The 18,156-nt window shown below is 39.0% G+C and overlaps 1 protein-coding gene across 11 annotated transcripts in view; it reads right to left on the reverse strand.

Annotated features, from left to right (window-relative positions):
* ABI1 (abl interactor 1) overlaps positions 1 to 18,156 on the reverse strand; it is a 77,367-nt gene that overhangs the window by 15,914 nt on the left and 43,297 nt on the right. For 7 of the 11 annotated variants that reach the window (XM_005518728.3, XM_088057878.1, XM_005518724.3 and 4 more), the window contains exons 3-5: positions 12,220 to 12,396; positions 2,496 to 2,510; positions 1,671 to 1,771 (exon numbers count right to left, since the gene is read on the reverse strand). In XM_005518728.3, coding sequence (XP_005518785.1) covers positions 1,671 to 1,771; positions 2,496 to 2,510; positions 12,220 to 12,396 — 293 coding nt within the window. The remainder of the gene's footprint in view (positions 1 to 1,670; positions 1,772 to 2,495; positions 2,511 to 12,219; positions 12,397 to 18,156) is intronic. The other 4 variants (XM_005518729.3, XM_005518725.3, XM_005518722.3 and 1 more) reach the window with 1 other exon arrangement.

Raw genomic sequence — 18,156 nt, forward strand, 5'->3', positions numbered from 1 at the left:
GCTTTTCATTCTGCGTGATTTCCATGCAGGACTCCCTCCCCACCATATTCCTTTAGATGGTTCTGCCTTGGAGGCACAAGCTGCACAGCAGGCAGCACCTACTTAAAGGCTGATGTTACACATTAAGCTCATTCTGGTTTTACATACTTATCTCTGTTTTCTGGATCAAAGGGAGAAGAGTAGCATCCCTGCGGTTTCTAGCGATTTTTTCTGCATAAATTAAGGTAAGTCATGCCTGTGATATTTCATGCTTTGGCAGAACACGGCTGCTCAAGACAAGAACTGTACTTCCTGAACAAGAAGGGCAGATAGAAATCTCTCTTACAAACCCACATTATTCCTCCCCCTCAGCCAACTGCTGCCGCTTGTCAAGCTCATCTGGAAATGACATTCAGCTGATTAATCCTTATCAGGCATCAGCCAAGGCAAGCGAACAGCTCTGGCTTGTTCAGGAGGGAGTATTGAGAGAGGCAGTTCACCAGTACATCAGCACTGCTGTTTCACTAGCAAGCGTCCAAGAGGACATGAAAGTGCTACCCAGGCTCCCAGGGCTGATAAACAACTCTCTCAGCTGGGATAAGAGACACAATTGGAATACTGATTTCATGCCCTTGAGCAATGGGAATTTTCAGAAAACATGCTGAGGAAACCTCTAGGTTAATTTCTCTGTGGAATATGCAGTAAACACTACCACCAAAGCATCAAATAGGGATTAAAAACTGCTAAGTCTTCAAAAAAAGGAGTTTCTGCCTCTAATTTTCCTTAATCACTGCTCTTGATCTCCACCCTGCTCCATCTCATTATTCCTCATTTTTCCAGCTTCCTGCCTCTCCAAGACAACACACCTGAAGCCAACACAGTCATGCCAGCCAGCTTCACAGTGCCTCAATCCCCCACAGTATAAGGAGAAGGCTGAGTGTGATAAAAAAGTAGAATGTCATTCAGGATGCCTTTTGGAAGATGCTGCACTGTTGGGCAGACAAAACCGCATGGCACATGCACTGAGCTTCTCAAGTATTAATGTTTTGTCTCTAGCAACAACTACTTGCTGGCACACCAAGATAAGCAGATTTCACTCCCACAGGTCCATAGCAGCAAAATAGATGTAGGGAACTCTGCTCACAGTGGGACTTGGGAATAGCAAAATCCTTCCTCATTTAAGTATAAAAATAAAAATGCACAAGCCAGCGAGAATCAATGTTGCCACTGTGCTCACAATGCCATAAATTTTGCTTAGATAATGCAACAACTACAGCACAAACAGCCACTTCATAGCTTTCTAATATTAAGAAATGAGTAGACAAGAACTTTACTCGTAAAGTCTTCCCCCACTGAAGTTAAAACTTTAAGATTTGTTTCTGTCACTAAGCATTTCTCTCCAAAGTCAGGAATAACAATATCCTGGATATTTATGTTTAATTTATATTTATTTTAATATGGCTATTTACCAATATCCATATTAAATCCTTCCCTGTGAAAAAAAAATTCTTTCAGTCATCCTGAAAACAAGAGTCAATGCAGCTGAAGGGGTTCATACAGAAAAGGTTATGGTGAATTTTTTTTGCTAAAGGCAACCAGAATTGCCATTTACCCATGGATTTAAGAAACACCAATACTGGCACAATTAAAAATATCAATTACACAGGAGGGACTGGGCAGTCCATTCTTACCCCAGAGTTCCCCGGCCTGACATAGGAGGACTTGGTGGTTTTTGTGTAGGCGGATTTGTTCTTGACAAGGTGCCAGTTCTTGCAGGCTGGTTATTTCCATGCTGAAATAAGGGAAAACATGATTTTATTTTTATAACAGAGAAACACTATTACTGACAGCTTTTTTTTTTTTTAAGTGTAAGAATATGAACTGAGAATTCCCAGACAGCTGTCAAACAGCAAGTTTTCAGCTACACATGAGACAGACACCAGTAAATACAAAAAGTCTAAACACAAGCTTAATGTTATTTTTACTATTAATTAAAAATAGACATCAGAAAGGTAGGCAATTGACAGGTTCATGCACAAATGTCTTCTATCATTTTTTTCCTTAGAGGGAAGCCACATTTGTATTCATTGCCATTCGGATGTTAATAATTTAAATCAAACTTTAACACTGACAGTACAATACAGCCAGCATGGCCCAGAATTTCTTAATCTGTCCCTGCTATTTGACTAGCAGAGTCATTCGGGTTGTCTGGGAAGTCTCCTGCAAATAATGTAAGTGAAGGGAAACAAGGCATCTACCGAATTCAGAGCAAAGCACTATATGTGTTAGAGAAATTAATGTATCTATGAATAAATGCAGATGTCAATGTATCATAGATATATTGACACGCTAAATACTGTAAATGAAAAAAAAAGTATAGCATGTTTAATATAAATATCCTATGGAAAGCAGAAGAGAGTGTAAGAGAGCACTAGTTTTCAGTTTTAATGGCTCTGCAGCCTCTACTATCAGTCACATGAGGCACTGTGGGTCAAAGGAGAAATAACACTTCTTACCTTGGCTTTTAGCCACTTAACGTTGGCAAAAAAGGGGGGGAAAAAGGTAGAAATTAATGGCAGATCCATCACAACTGATACGACAGGTTAAACTAAAGATAATCACATTTTAAAGAAATCATTTATGTCTACTAATAATTAGCTCATCCCAGTACACTAAGAGAGATTCTGCTGTGTCAGTTATTGAAAATTCAGTGTGTGATGAAGCAACCACAGGAAAAGCGCTTGTGTCAAAATTAAGTTTAGCTAAGCTTTGCCAGACATATCTGCCAGGTTCTTCATGGGCAGTAAAGGGTTGAAAAGCTCTCTGCTGACCATTCAAGTCCAAAACCAAATCAGTGCTATTTCAATGGCAATACGCACTTAAGAATTCATTCACAAAACCACACTTTCAGCAATGTGCAGAGAATCGATGGCCTGTTGCTTTGACACTTAACCTTCCTATGTTTTCAAGAAATCCTAGCTGCTGCATTGAATGGTAAATAAAGAAAAGGGAATTTTTAAACAGGATGAGCAGCAGCGCCTTTCACTTCTGGTTTATTGATTGAAATCTGATTCAAGCCAGCACAACGCTGGCTTCTTATATCCTTGTGTTGGCAGGGATACAATGATTGTTATTCTGAAATTTTAGCTCTTAGAATAAAGTCATTATATGACTCCACTGTATCATTTTAACAGCCCTCATGATTTCAGAGGAAAAAATATCAAAACTTGGCCTCATGAGGAAAATGTAACATTTAAAATAAGCCAAGTTCTTTCATTTTTGGGGGGTGCAAGGGGATCATGGGCAAGTGGTACAGGGGGATAGGCACTTATATTTTTGAAAGGGTTAATTTCACCAATAAAAAAACCAAAAAACAAAACAAATACAAACACCCAAACCAAAACGATCCGAATGCTTTTTTGAGATTGTTTGGAATTAAACTGTTGCATCCAGAACAAGCCTTCTAAGGCAGAGCATTTCAAACTGTGGTTTGCATCTTCTTCTCCTGCTCCAAGAAACACAGACTAGTTTAAAGGCATCCATGAACTCAGTAAAAAAAGTAATTAAAACGTGCTATACAGCAAACGTGCATTTGAGGCTTCTGACAGGGTCTGCAAAACCAATGAAAAACAGCTGGGGTTTACCAATCAAGCTTGAAAGCTGTGGCCATTAAGTTATTCATATTACAATAACAGGAACATAAATCCTGTTCCAAAATTCAGATTAAAAAGTTTAACTCTGGTAAGTAAATTTGAAGGTCAACCCATTTACTCAAAGCCTGGGCAGAAGTTTGTCAGCAGAGTTCACAGGCATTTAAACCAACTCTGTCCCCACATACTTATTTCATGGATAAACATGCAGGTTCAGTTCCCAAGATGTCAGAGTACTCTCCCAAGTAGTGTACTTTTAAAACAGGCCTTTAATAATGAAATTTGCTTTCTCTTCTCACAGGAATATGCGACCCTTCCCCTTACTTCACCAGCTGCCAACAGCAATGGCATAATAAAAGGAATTTGTTAAAGGAGACCAAAAAATGAAACTCTTGGCTCTGTCCTTCCCCAGCAGACATAGCTAGAAACATTATTGAAGGCTTAAAAGGAAGGGTGACATGGCTTCTTATCCAGCCTCTCCTACTAAATTTGCCTGCCTCAAAAATATAAAACCAAAAAGCTTCCTTCTTTCCTTCTCTTATGCAGTGTCACTCAGCATTTATAGTGAGTACTTCCACCCCCCTCCTAATCCCTGTTTCATTCTGCCTCTGCTGCAGTGACAGTCTGAATATCAAGGTGTAGCAATGGTTCAGTTAATCTTCATCTTATTTCAAACCTTTCTACTGCTAGGTACACTAAACATTTATCTGAAGTCCAACAGCTCTTGAGCTTTATTCCTGTCTCCAGGACTACATCAGGTGAGCTTCATCTCTTCTGCTACCAGTTAAACAATATACAGATTGATACACACTTGATTGTTCAGAAGAATTAGAAACTACTGTCATGCTGCTTTCGATATGTAAAAAAGTCTGTAGATGTCCTCTCTGTTGTCGGTATAAACAAGAATCACACAGGCAGGAAAACAAGGCCAGAACACAGAAGGAGCTGGGAGAGAACAGCTTCTGATCTGAAAGACCTAAGTAAGGGGGGGAAGCAATTGAACCAAAGCAAGATGAACCATATGGCTATTTAATCATGGTTAACAAGCTAATTAGGAGGAGACTTTTTATTTATCAGCTGAGCTTATGAGGTCAACATTGCTACATTTCTTGGTCTGAAAGCCAAATGTGATGCTTTCTAAGCAAAAAAACCTGCTTGGAATCGAGAACAGTTTATGCAGCAGGGTGAATTGAATAGACTCAGTGAGAACTGAAGGTGAAAAAAGGCATCAGAAAACCAAAGTTGCCACTCCAAAAGTAGTGGCAACTATGTGCTTAATGTATGTGCAAGCATCTCTCTAAAAATGCCTCTAGACCAGCCAGCCTGTTGGCAGAACATGACCATCACCAAGTGCCTGATCAGTACCAGGAAGGTCAGAGCCAGGAAGAAGGGAAATGCAGGGCATGAGGAGGAGAAGCCATAGCATCCATGTGGTTCACAGCTTGAAGAGGGAGTTCTGAGAGTTCTGAAGAGACTGTTCTGAGAGGGTATAAAATAAGAGACAGGACATGCAAAAGGAAGCAAGCTTAGTCAAATGAAGAGCATCACTGAGAACTCTTCAGAAGCTGTGAGGAGCATGATTCTCTTCTCCCCCTGAGACCTGTATTACTGCACACACAGGAGACACTTCTCAACCCAATACCAGCATCCTGGATGACACACTTCAGAACAAAAACAGGCTGTAGGCTTGCTGGGGATGCTTGTAATGCTGAAGGTGAGAACTAGACAGACCAGAACACTCCCAGAAAGGAAATATGGTAAGCAGCAGTATTGGTTGGGGTTTCTTGCAATCATATAGCAGATCATATTTTAAAGAAGCAAGCAGAACAATCATATAGCAGATCACGTTTTAAGGAAGGAAGCAGAACAATCTTGCCTTTCCAGGGAAAACCCAATAAGCATGTGCCTGTCCTAGATAAAGCTGTAAGGGCTGTCACAAAACTAAGAGAAAGAAACCACAATCTCAGAATCAAGAAATAAGAGTCAATGCTGCTGCATTCCCAAAATGTCACAGCCAGAGCAGTGACACATCCATATCCATTGAACAACATGGGAGAGCAGGCTGGCCTAGGACTGAGAGCCAGCAGTGGGCTGGAAAGAAGCAAAGCAATTAAGGCAATGGGCAGACAGGTGTTTGCAGTAGCCATCCAAGGCATTTATCAAAAGCCAAAATTGAGGCAGCTCCTGTAACTCATGCCAGGAATTCAGAGCACCTGGACTTCAGAACTTCAGCTGTAGTTTGGAAGGACAGGCAATGACTGCTAGTACCAAGAGACTTATTTGCTTACGGCAACTCTTTTGGCAATTCCAGCATATTCAGTTCTGGTAGTCTGAAGAGTACAAAAAACACCTGCTGCCAAGAGCAGTACTGCAGGTTGCTGTAACTGAGGTCAAAGGGATGAGACCAAGAATGGCATGAAAAGGAAGGGTGTGAGGAAATCAGAAGTACCCACTGGTAGTCAAAAGATGTCGAGACATTGAAGGACTCCACTGGCTGCCTCAGAAGGCAGCCATCTAACTGTTTTTAATAGCTTTCATGCCAAGTAACAAGTCATGGGGGAACATTAGTCATGATTCAGGGAAACTATAAAGCTATCATTTGTGCTATAAACTGTGCTTGGAAAACTAGGGGTAGGGATGGCTGCAAATAACTCATTTATGTGAGCACATTTATCTGTAAGCACACAAAAGACCACCTGCACACAGAAGCAAAATCCTTATGCTGATATTCAGCAAGTTTCTCCTGCACATTTCAGCTATGAACTCTCCAATTTTGGAGTGCAGAAACTTCAAGTCTATGCAGGTTGTACTTCCCCTGCTGTATTCACTCATCATTTCTTCAACTTCTGAATTTAAAGAGCCAATTTCACTCTATATCCTGCCATACCTAGGATGACTGAAAGAGGTCATTAAAGACCACCCAGTATAAATGCTCTACACAATGGAAACAAGGGTTTAAGAAGTGCGCCAGTCTGACTTCCATTAATAGTAAGTATCTGGAAAACTTCGAACTTTTATACATAGGGTCTGTAAAAGCAATAGTCAGCCTAAAATCTGTTCTCTTTGACCAATAATACAGCTGTCAGACACAATAGAAAAAAAACCCCACATGGTTACTCCTGACTCTTTAGTCAACCTCCTTTTTACTTAATAAGGTACTCCTTTATTAGTCATGGGAGAATGCCCCTACAGAGAGGTAGCTGGTCATAAGACCTTTTGAAATGCAATTATGTGTGTGCAGCTAGGCAATTTTGCACAAGATTGCCTTCTATCTCATCAGTGGGGCAGTTCTGAAATACCACACGGTGACACAGAGCAAGAAAAACAGAAGCTGGAAAGGTGCTTGTATGTGAAGGTTGGTAGTGCTTGAGGAAATTATACAGTAAAGCACCAAACCTAGAACATGGTTTCCTTACAGAAATCAAGACACAGAGTTTGGTAGAATATGTAATCAAAGATGATGTTCAGCAGGCAGACTGTATGTGGGTGTCAGGCACTCAGAGTAAAATATTTCTGCCACACTAGTTTTGAGCAGTTTTAAAGAAATGATTCCTGGGTCTCAATTTTCTTATCAGAATGGGTAAGAAGCTTTTATTTGTTCTTCATTTCCTTCTAGTCTATAGTAAAGCAGACTATTTTGAAGAAATGTAGGTTTCAAATTAGTATTTCTTTAAAAATTGAACATGTGTAGGTAAGTCTCTCTTCAGGGAAGTTTAACCTCTCCTACAAGTACTTGCAACCTAGTCATTAGTCTTCTGTTAACAGCAACCAGATGTAGTTTGTCAGTGCTGCTTCTCTCCTTTATTTTTTTTTTTAACTTTCTAATTAAAAAGCATTAGCATACAAAATCTATTGTGTGTGGTAGACAAACTTAACACTGCTCTCTCAGCACTCACTAGTCTTGTTCAGAGAAAGATACCTAGATTCCTGCTCTTAAATAGTTCAAGATTTTTTTGATTTTTCAGTTGAGTTGGTGACTCTGAATCTAACTACAATAAAGTAAGGCTAGCATAAAAAAAAAATAAAATAGAAAATAAAGAGACTCAAAGTTCTGTGTTTCCTTTGCAAGCTAAAAGGCTTGCATCCTACATTATATCAGATGACACTAAGCACACTTCTAACTTTCCAGTAGCAAGTGCCCTATGGAAAGCACAGCATGTTAACACTCACAACAGAGCCATTAGAGTTGGCAACAGGAAGTTCCTTTTTCCCCCAGAGAAGCATTCTTTACCCTACAGCAATATTTACTGTTTGGCTGTGACCCCAGAGAGATGATGTGACATTAATGAAATTGGCAACATGACATCCTTTGAAGCGTGAATGTCTGACAGAGGCTGGTAAGGGGACAAAGGCAGCAGCAGCTCCAGTTCAGGATCCCTATCTCACTTGGGTTTTATTAGGGTGAATTATTTAAAATTTAATATTCCAGCAGCTACACATAAACAGTCTTATCCTAAAGGGTAACTAAGCTCGATTAGGTAGCCTTTCACCCTCACATCAGCATCTCATCTGCATTTTCATTTTGCACTGACACAGATATAAGCATAAGGACTGCAGACAAGGAGGACATGCTGAGAAGTACAAGGGTAAGAGCAAGACTCTCCTCTCTAAGCTTAGTGTTTGTCAAGTTCTGGCCCAATCCCTACTTTAAAGGAGTCCTTCCAACTTCCATTTGCTTGAGAAGGATTTCTGAATGCTTAATTCCTGTTTAACTTTCTGGGCTCAAAAGCTTCTTACAGCTTTCATGTGCTGAAATGCAAATTTCTTTATGGTGACAAAATTACAATTTCTTTCCTTAAAATAAAACTGAAAAGTGATCAATCTTCATATACAATTCAAGTTTGGTTTTGAAGAACTGTTAGTTCCATAAAATAAACTTGATCCAATTACAGCTATTAGGCATTTCAATTAGGCAGGTATTCAACATTTTATCTGACGTTAACCATAAGGCATCATCACTTCAATTTCCTACTTAGCTGCCATTTTACAAATTGCTGCAATTCCACCTGCCTTCTATTCAAAAAGAAGATTATAATAAATCCAAAGGCCAATTTGAATTTGGCTTTTAAGGGCAAATTTAAGGTTTTTAAGGCAGCTTCCAAGCTTCCTCCTTCTCCCTGCTCTTAAACTAAGGATTTTCTGTATGAGTAATTGTGTTTGACCTATTTATTTGCTGGCACAGTATTTTTTCCTTTCCTTTCACAAAAAAAAAAAAAAGGAGGAAAGGAGGAAGGAAATGTTGAAGTAGCCTCTGCCTAATAATTTTAAACCGAGCTCTACACAGGAAGGTAGATAAGACACTTACTCTTATTTACAAAGAATTACTTTAGCTACGTTCCCCTATGCCCAGAGGGTGACAGCTGAGCAACCACTTAACAGACCAGCAAAAATGTTTCCCTGTGTGTTTCCTGGAGCCATCAGCACATACTTGTATTACAAAGGAAAGCCTTCTTGCTAGCAAACCAACTTCAAAAGCCCTCCTGATTTGGACTTACGCTAGTCTCAGCTTCATAGGGACATAAATTTAAAAAAAGCAACCTTTGGAGACATTGTCTGTATCTGTATCTGTACCTGTAAAGAGAAGGGGCAGGGAGTGCAGCAGCTGGGGCACTTTGGGGCTGCCATGGACATTTCAGGCTGAAGGAGAAAGCACCTCTGTGATCCTATGATGCTCTACAAAAGCTTTTCAACCAAGATTGTGCTGGAGGAGGAAACATCGTTGCCTTCCAAGGAAGTGTCTCCCATCAGTGAGGAAATCTGCTCTGGAGAGCAGCTGCTTACCCATCACTGCCACCTCCACCCTCACCTGCCCCCACAGAAATTGCTGCATGCCTGTGAGACAGAGGGAGGCGTGCACAGCCCTTCTCCATGCCCCAAGCACATGCATCTGCTTTTGCATCCTTTCTACACAGCCACGACAAGCAGAGACAAAGAAAATGAACTCTGAGTATACACAGGAGGTGGTTTTGCATTTGCTCAGATGGAAGACATACGGTGAAGACAGCATTTACCCTCAGGATTACACACCTCCCTAATTTAATTATATAACTCTGTGAGACATTCCTTTTATTTACACTTTCCATATTAAACAATTCAGGATCACCCCATAAAATATACTGTATTTTTCCTAGGATCAATATTTAAAAACATAAAAGCAGAAACATGGTATAATCCAGTCTGTATCCTTGATTTCTCCTTCTTGTATTTTTCTTTTATGTTCCTTTATCAAATCCTACACCAGAACAGAGTCCCATTAACCGCAATAAATTATCTACAGATTTCAAAGTATTGTATAATTTTTATTTAATACTTAAATGCCAATATATGTGTTGTGCTGTATTTTAATGACAGATACTACAGCAGAAAACATTCAAGGATCTGCAAGTTTGTCAAACTGACAACTGTTTTAAGTAGACCTTGAACTTTTTTTTTTTCTAGAAAAACATGGTTTCTAAGGCCTTATTGTACACATTGCTATCCAACCTGGGGTGAAATCTTTGCTCAAGAAAATGAGACTTAACAGAGACTGAAACATCTTTTAAGACCACTCTGGATGAGACAAAGTTTGTAATTCAGTTTATTGTATGCTCTCCCCTAACTGTAGATTCAAGAGGCAACCCAGATTCTCAGCACCTTCTTTCATTTGTACTGACTTCCAGCATGGCTTCATCCAGCTTCTTAAGTAGTTTTGGTTTGATTTTCTTGTAACACCACTACCTACATCTAGGTGACTAAACTACTTCCTTCAGAGCCTTGACCTGTGTCACACCCTTGGAACCCAAGTAATAAGATGGCTAAAACATTTAATTGTGCCATTAAAGAACTCAGCACTCTTTTCAACAGTGTCTCTAAGACATGGCAACCACCTTGAACTACATACCTGAGATCTGGATGGCAGTTTACTTCATTTGTGTAACAAGTCTACATAGAAAATACCAACTGTTTCATGCCTTTCACAGCTGTAAAATAGACTTGGGCAAGTCACTCAAAGAAACAGTATCAAGATATAATTTGCAGCTGTCTTGTAATTGAGTTGGCAATTTGGTTATGACTAGAGGCTTTTTTTACCTCTGAAAGACCAAGACCAAGCTTTTAGTATAGAATAAATGAATAACATTCAAAAAACACTTTACCAAAACCATTCCATAAGGACTGCCTAGAAAATGGGTAAACAGCACCCACTAAAAAATGAGGGTGACATGAATAGACACCAGTGTTCCCAAAAGCAAATACTGATATTGGAAAATGCAACAGCTAACCCTAAATAACCTCAGCCTTCATGGATCAAGCAATCTGTTTTGAGTCTGCACAATCCAAGTAGTTCAGCAAAGCATCAATTTCAGAGACTAACAGTAATTTTTTGACTTTTCAAGTCTTCTACAGCACTTGATCCCTAGAACACTTAAATGCAGAAACCAGTAACCTGACACTGAATTTCTGTACTCTCTATTCATAGAACATTCTCCTCAAATGCAGGCTACACTGAAAAATCATCAGTTTCTCTGGCTCCAGTGTTTCTATTTTATAGCACTTCAGAACATGTCTGTCATGAATAACAAGACTGTTATCCATCAAGACTGGCTTAATTTATTACCGTAAAACAATCCTAAGTGTTACAGGTTTAATACATGTTCACCTATGAACAAAACAAAAAAAATCAGGTAGTCTAAAGTCACTACATTAATTCATAACAGCTGTCATGGTATAGAACTGCTTTCTAACTTGTGCTGGAATTAGACTCCTGTGGACATTTGGAGGGCTGCTACGAAACAGGAGGTACCCTCGAGAGATCTGTTCCTCAAGCTCAGCGATTCAAAGGGCACATGATGGGCTGACACAGCTGCACAACTGACTGACCAGAGCACATCAAGCTTTAGAGGATACACAGGTTTTGAACAAATACCATCCAAGGGAAGATTGCTGCAAACTGAATATACCTTGAACACCTGGTCTAGAGGGATACAAAGGTATTTTTTATAAAAAGATGACCAGGGAGTAAAAGGTGTTACATTAATTCACTCTAATTACAACCATTTCAAGAGAGGTAGACATTATCTTATTAAGGTTTTTATTTAGAGAAAAGGAAAGTTAGGCTGTCCAATGAGAGTAAGACATCAATTGCCACTGAGATTTAAATGCAAGCTGGCTGATTCCCTGTCTTCTGTTCACCTACCAAGAAACCCCACCCCCACCACCCAACTTCCCCATAGGAGATGACTTCTTTTATTTCTTTAGTTATTGAGGAAAAACTGAGTGGCAGTGACAACTTAATGTAGAGGAGGAAGCAGTGATGATTTTAAAAGTCAGTCATGGTTTTTTTGACAAGTCATTAGCCTAAGATCATGAGTCATTATTTCCTGACACTGTGACTATTGCTGACAGTCACAAGGTTATGGAAAACACTGCTCAAAAAACCCTCACTGTAAAACAATCCATTTTGTTATTGAAATGTTTGTATGTGGGAGCATATCACACACATAATCCTTCCTATCATAAAGGAACTGAACATTTTAGTATCAGTAACATTCTGCCCCAACCCTGTCTCCTGGTCTGTGTTACTTGGAGTCCTCAAGTGTCCAGGAGTTCTTACCTTTACGCCATGGCCAACATCATCCAGCACCGTGTAGTCTATAGGTTTTCGAATATACCTTACAGGACGTTCCATGTTCGCTGGTGCTATAATTTTGTGAGTTCTTGATGTGTTCTTATTGGTCGTCAAAATGCCTATCTCTCTGCGAGCGACCTTTTCTTTATGGATGTCCACAGTCTAGATTAAAAACAAGAAAGTATGGGTTTCTTTAGGCATTTGCTGTTTTCTTTACAGAGCTAGCTACATGTTTAGGTTTCACTGTTAGACAAAGAGTCTGAACTGAGTTAATGCTGCTGGAAGGATGCCAGTTTATTGACAAAATGAGCTTAATCTACACGAATGCTGTTAGAAAATTACTCCTTAATGAAATAAGCAATATTAATAATAAAATTACAATTATACTTTACTACTTCGACACTCTAAAGACACTATGCAGATACAGTCCTCACAGATGAGCCCTCAGCATTCTTATGACTGACACTGGTAATAAATTACTCCAACTCCACAGCTGGGAAACCAGGACAGACAAGCTAAGCAATTTGCTCAGAGCCCCAGAGGAGGACTAAGCTTGGGAAGTCTGTGTGGTAATTTCTTTCAGCAAAGCCATCAGTGCATATCAGAGTGAGAGTCTGCACAGGGAGGGACTAATTTCAGCACTGGGGCTAGTTTCAATCATACTGTTCATAGCAGCTTTACTGAAAGAATAAAAGAACGCTTTAAAGATGCAAGTAAAGGAATACAAAATATGCTGCATTTTATTCAGGGGTGGGGGAAGAGACAAAGATCAGTCCAGCAGTCTGTGAAAACTCAAGCTAAACTTCACGTAACAAGACATTCTTCTACATGGAATATAACCATGGCTTAAACCCTAGCTGAAGAACAAGTGCAAATCAAGCATTGGATGCCATAGGAAGTCCCATTTCCAGGAAGCCTATTTCAAATGTCAGGGATTGAATGTACCGGCTTAAGTACCTACTAGAACCTCAGGATCTCATTGAAGAAGATGGCATGTGACAAAAAATCACCCATTTGAGCAAAACCTATCAAGCAATCACTTTATCCACTGAGGAAAATAAATCTTAGTCTATAATCATCAACTCCTCCTAGAAAGGCAATCATACATAAAAACAGTGAAGGTTCAAAAAGAAAGAAAAATCCTAAATCCTACCTCATTTAGGTACATCTCTAGAAATAGTTTAATCTAAAATTAATGTTGTGATATTCAAGGTTTTATTTAGTGAAACAAAGTCAAAAACAAAGCAAAAAATTAGCTGATATTTCTACTTCTATATGAGGCAAGATGAAAAAAGCAAGACTAGTACTCAGGAAATGAACATTCAGTGTTCACTGTGAGATGTCTTCAGCTGAACTGTTTTTTTCATTAACTGGTGCACATGCTCAAATAATCTTAAATTCTCCTGACTACAAAAAGACAAATCCTTCCTTAACTTAGCTGTTTGATAAACAGCATTGCAGATTACAAGCAGGAATACAGTTAGAAAAGCACTGAAAAGTGGTGATACCATATAAGCTTGTTTTCACAGCTTAAAGCTAAATAATAGACTACTTGTAATACTGCAAAAGGCTCTTTTACTTTGGAAGCACACAGAAACTTAACAGAAATAAGAGCTGTCATTTTCCAGAGCAATGCAAGACATGCACTATGTACATCTCCATTAGCATATTTTGAATAAATTAATTAAATATCCCAGTAAAACTTCGGAACAAGCTTTACTGTTCTAAATGTGCATGTTCTGAAAAATCCTTAAGTCAGGAATTTAAAAAAATGCCTTTCTAGACAAGACAATCCTATACATCAAGTATTTACCTACATCTGTATCAGCAATCACCCACTGCACCCACATTTTCCCTGGCAGCCGATTCCACAGATGATAGAACAAAGACTACAGAATGAGATTAGTCTATTTTTTCCAAATGCAGCTATTTTATGTTCTTTTCCTTTTAGAGACTGAAACATACGTATTAGTTCTGCCTTTTTGTTGTTTTCTTCATCTTGCTGAAAAAATTATATGAGGGTGGTGCTACATGTTCACCTTTCTTCCAATTTTTCTGCACAACCTGAACCTTTCTGTTCAGTGATAAGAGCAGGCCTCAAACTATCTCACAAAACTCTTAAATAATAAGCAACTCTTCATATTTTGTAATACATGAACACTGCCTAGGACAGAAAAAGAACCAATTTTAAATTCCCCTGAATAGCAGAGCAATTTAGGAGGCTGAGAACATCAATTTAAAAAGCGCACAACAATGTTTCAAAATAGAGTTTTTTTAAAATACAGCTATGTCCCTTGAAATAAATCCATACTTCTACTTCATCCTCACAAACCAAATCTGTTGTTACTGATAGATTCATTTTTTGTTCAGTGGATGGACAAAGATGTGTCTTTATACTAAGAGTTCTTATTGATAGCAAAAGAAAAAAAGACAAAACAAAACAAAGCCCTTCAGAGTACAAAATTATGCATCTTTTCCTAGCAGGTAGTCCATGAAATTACCTTTCCTCCCTGCAATGAACAATGAAAATTTTTTAACTCACTGGAAGAGAGGATAAGAAATTCCAGGAATAGATGCTGTACCATAAATGCTTTGGAAACTGAGTTAAGTAATTTTGCAACAAATTGTTGTTAATGAAAATACCTCTTAGAGCAGGAAAAGACTATATATTAATTTTATTAGACAGTTTATCCAAAGTTAAGTACTGACCAGTGATTTGTAAAGTCTCAGCACAAATTTCAGCGAGGCAAACAAAACAAAAAGAAGAGTATCTGTACCACAGTGCAGGGCCATCAACAGGGCATATATGTAAATCCTGAAAGGCATTCAGACATGCCTGTGCAAGAGACTAATTTGCTGTTCAAAGCAAATGAGATTTCAACCCCTACCACATCTGGTGCACCGGAAAAGCAAGGCAGGATTTTACCCCTATGCAAAGGAAAGGCTCACAGCATATGCTTTGCCCACAGCAATAGGCTGCCCGTCAGAGCTACCAGGTAGCATCTTCTTCAAGAAATTACTGTGGTTTTTTGGTCTGCATATTATTAAGTCTTATGTGAACATTTTGCAAAGCAAATCACAAAGAAATTTGTCGTTCTTGTATTTTCATTTATACCCATTTGTTTGATGCTCATGTGGAAGTCTATTGTTTAGTCATAGGCAATGTTTTTCACCTTCAAAAGAGGAAAAACTCAACACACAAGTAATTTTTAGTAGGACAGCAAAGCTTTCCAGCCAGTCAACAGTTAATTTCCAAGAAAGACAAGCCATATATACCAGGCAACAGCCAAAACAGACCATTCTCAAAGCTCTGGTCACACTTGACATACTGTGTTTGTTCTGATATGGCAACAAGACAGCTAAACAGTAGTTTGTGATTTCATGCACAAAACCTACTTTCAGACATGAAAGATGGAGAGGAGCAAAGTATGGCTAACTGGTATAGGTTAGCACAGGTTAGTAAGAACTTGCAAGCAGTCAGACCAGCTTCAGGTATCTTTGGCCTGTGCTGAAACAAATACATAGCATAATTTAATATTTGGGGAATAGGACAGGGATTTTCACTCCTAGACAACATAATCCAGTGAGACAAAGCCCAGCTTTATATTGATTTGGAGAAGAGGGAAAAGACAGTCCTTCCAGAAGCACAATGTGTTTCCTTTGGGAAGCAAATTTAAATTAACTTGTCAAACAAACCCCTGTGCCATTACAACTGAGTGCCAGGGACTATGCCAGCTAATCCAGAACCTTGGACGTTGAAGGAACTGTTAATTATTAGCTGCCTCCACTATTTGTAATCTTCAAATCATATAATTTTTTTTAAAAACCAAACAATTGAACAACAGGATGTAGAGTTAAATTTTAACTATTTGCTTCCTTAGAAGCAGCCTCAAGGCCAAGTGAAGTACAGCAATGATACAGCAAATAGTTGTTAATTACCCTATGCTGCAGATACCACTCTACCCACATGCTACAGTGTGCTAGCCCAGAACAAACAATTTACAATAAATAGAGACTGAAGCATCTCTGGCCAAGCTAATATGAGGGTATCTAAACATTTTGATAAAGCTCACACATATGGGGGTATTAAAATAAAAAAGGAAAAACAATTCAAACTTCTACAATCTTTTTACTCCTGAACCACTGCAACTCAAATTTGAGTTTAAGGAAGAGCAAAAAGTCACTTCAAGGACATTTCCTTGATCTTAAAAAAAAAAATCTAACATTCAAACATGTAAGACCAAAAAAAAAAATCCTAAAATTACACCACCACTTTCAATGACAGTTTTACAAGCCCTTTCATGCAATGCTTTTAAGAACTTTCACATCATACGAACAAATGCCCTGTGCCACACAGAGCTGCAAGCCAGTAACTTTTCAATTTGTCCCTAAACTCACTCAGAGAAGAAGCAATGCAGGATCACATTCCACAAACTTCCTTAAGATGCTAATTTCTCTAAAGCAAGGAGACAAGGAAGACCAAGGAGCTTGTTATTGGCAACAGTTTTCTGTAATTTTGACATTGTTTCTCTTTTTTGCTGTTTCAGTTTGTGGTTAAATATAGGGTTGGGTCTCTTACTAACACTTTATTTCAGGCAAGTAGAGCCCTGATTACAGGGCATCAGTGCTATACATACCTAAATGTCAGCAGAATAGGTTACAATTACTTTATACTAACAAAACTCAGACATAAGACACATCAGCCAGGCAAACAGCATGACCTGCTACCACTTCCCACCCCCATCTTCCTACTGCACTTGCTATAATCACATGTCCTGAGGCTCAGCAACCTGTTCTGCACAAACTTTGTGACGTACTTCCCCAAAGGAATCTGCTCTGCACCTGAAGTCCTGTGTGCACTTTGGGGAAGCTCAATACAAGAAGGACAAACTCTCAGAGTGTGTCCAGAGTCGGGTGACAAGATGTTGAAAGGTGACAAGGGGAAGCCATACAAGTGGCTGAGGTCACTTTGTTTCTTCAGCCTGGAGAAGTGAAGGTTGAGGGGTGCCCTCATCACAGCCAACAACTCAAGGTGGGCAGCAAACAGGGAAGGTGTTGATCTGCTCCGGTGAGCAGCAATAGGATATGAGGAAATGGAATGAAGCCATGTCAGGGGTATTTCAGACTGGACATTAGGAAAATGTTTTTCACTGACAGGGTGGGTGGTCACTGGAACAGGCTTCCCAGGGAAGTGGTCAATCACAAGCCTGTCAGAGTTCAATGAGCACCTGGATGATACCAAGTCATGGTTGAGCTTTAAGGAGTTGGACTTGATTATCCTTATTGGTCTCATCTAACTTTAAATGACTGTATGCTAAACACTGCATCATCTAATTCCAAGTTAATGGAGAGAACAGTATTTCATCCATTCTATACCTGAACAGTAAGATTCTCTTAACCAAAGGGCATTGCTGGCAGAGTAAGATAAAAGAATTGCTTAAAAACAAAAAAACCCAAAGACCTCTAGTCAAAGACAAGCCAATTGGAACACTAGATTTGACGTATCACATCACAACAATCCATCAAATATAGTATCCTCTTTCAGCGGGAACTGTGCCTGATGTGACACAAAATGCTGGGAAAAGGCAGTCAGACTCAACCTTGTCAACAGAACTATGCAATGCAATAGTGAGTGGTGCAGAGAAAGTTCAGTTTCCTTCCTCGACCTCTGATACAACTGGATTCCAAGCTTACTTTTCGTTTCAATATGAAAGGTAGTATCTGTTCTATTGCCCACAAAAAATCACTCACAGCTTCAGATTTAATTGGTCATACATAGCAGTAGAATACACATAGTTAAATGTTAAAAACTTTCTAACACAAATATTTTCTACTACAAGTTCACACATCCACTAAAAAGTGTATAACCAAAGGAAACATAACTTAAGAAACAAACACTAAGGTGCTTTTGGCATCCCTTAA

This window comes from Pseudopodoces humilis, chromosome 1 (genome assembly GCF_049639895.1).
Source record: "Pseudopodoces humilis isolate 2021_Gansu_Grassland_sample_001 chromosome 1, ASM4963989v1, whole genome shotgun sequence".
NCBI classification, from domain to species: domain Eukaryota; kingdom Metazoa; phylum Chordata; class Aves; order Passeriformes; family Paridae; genus Pseudopodoces; species Pseudopodoces humilis.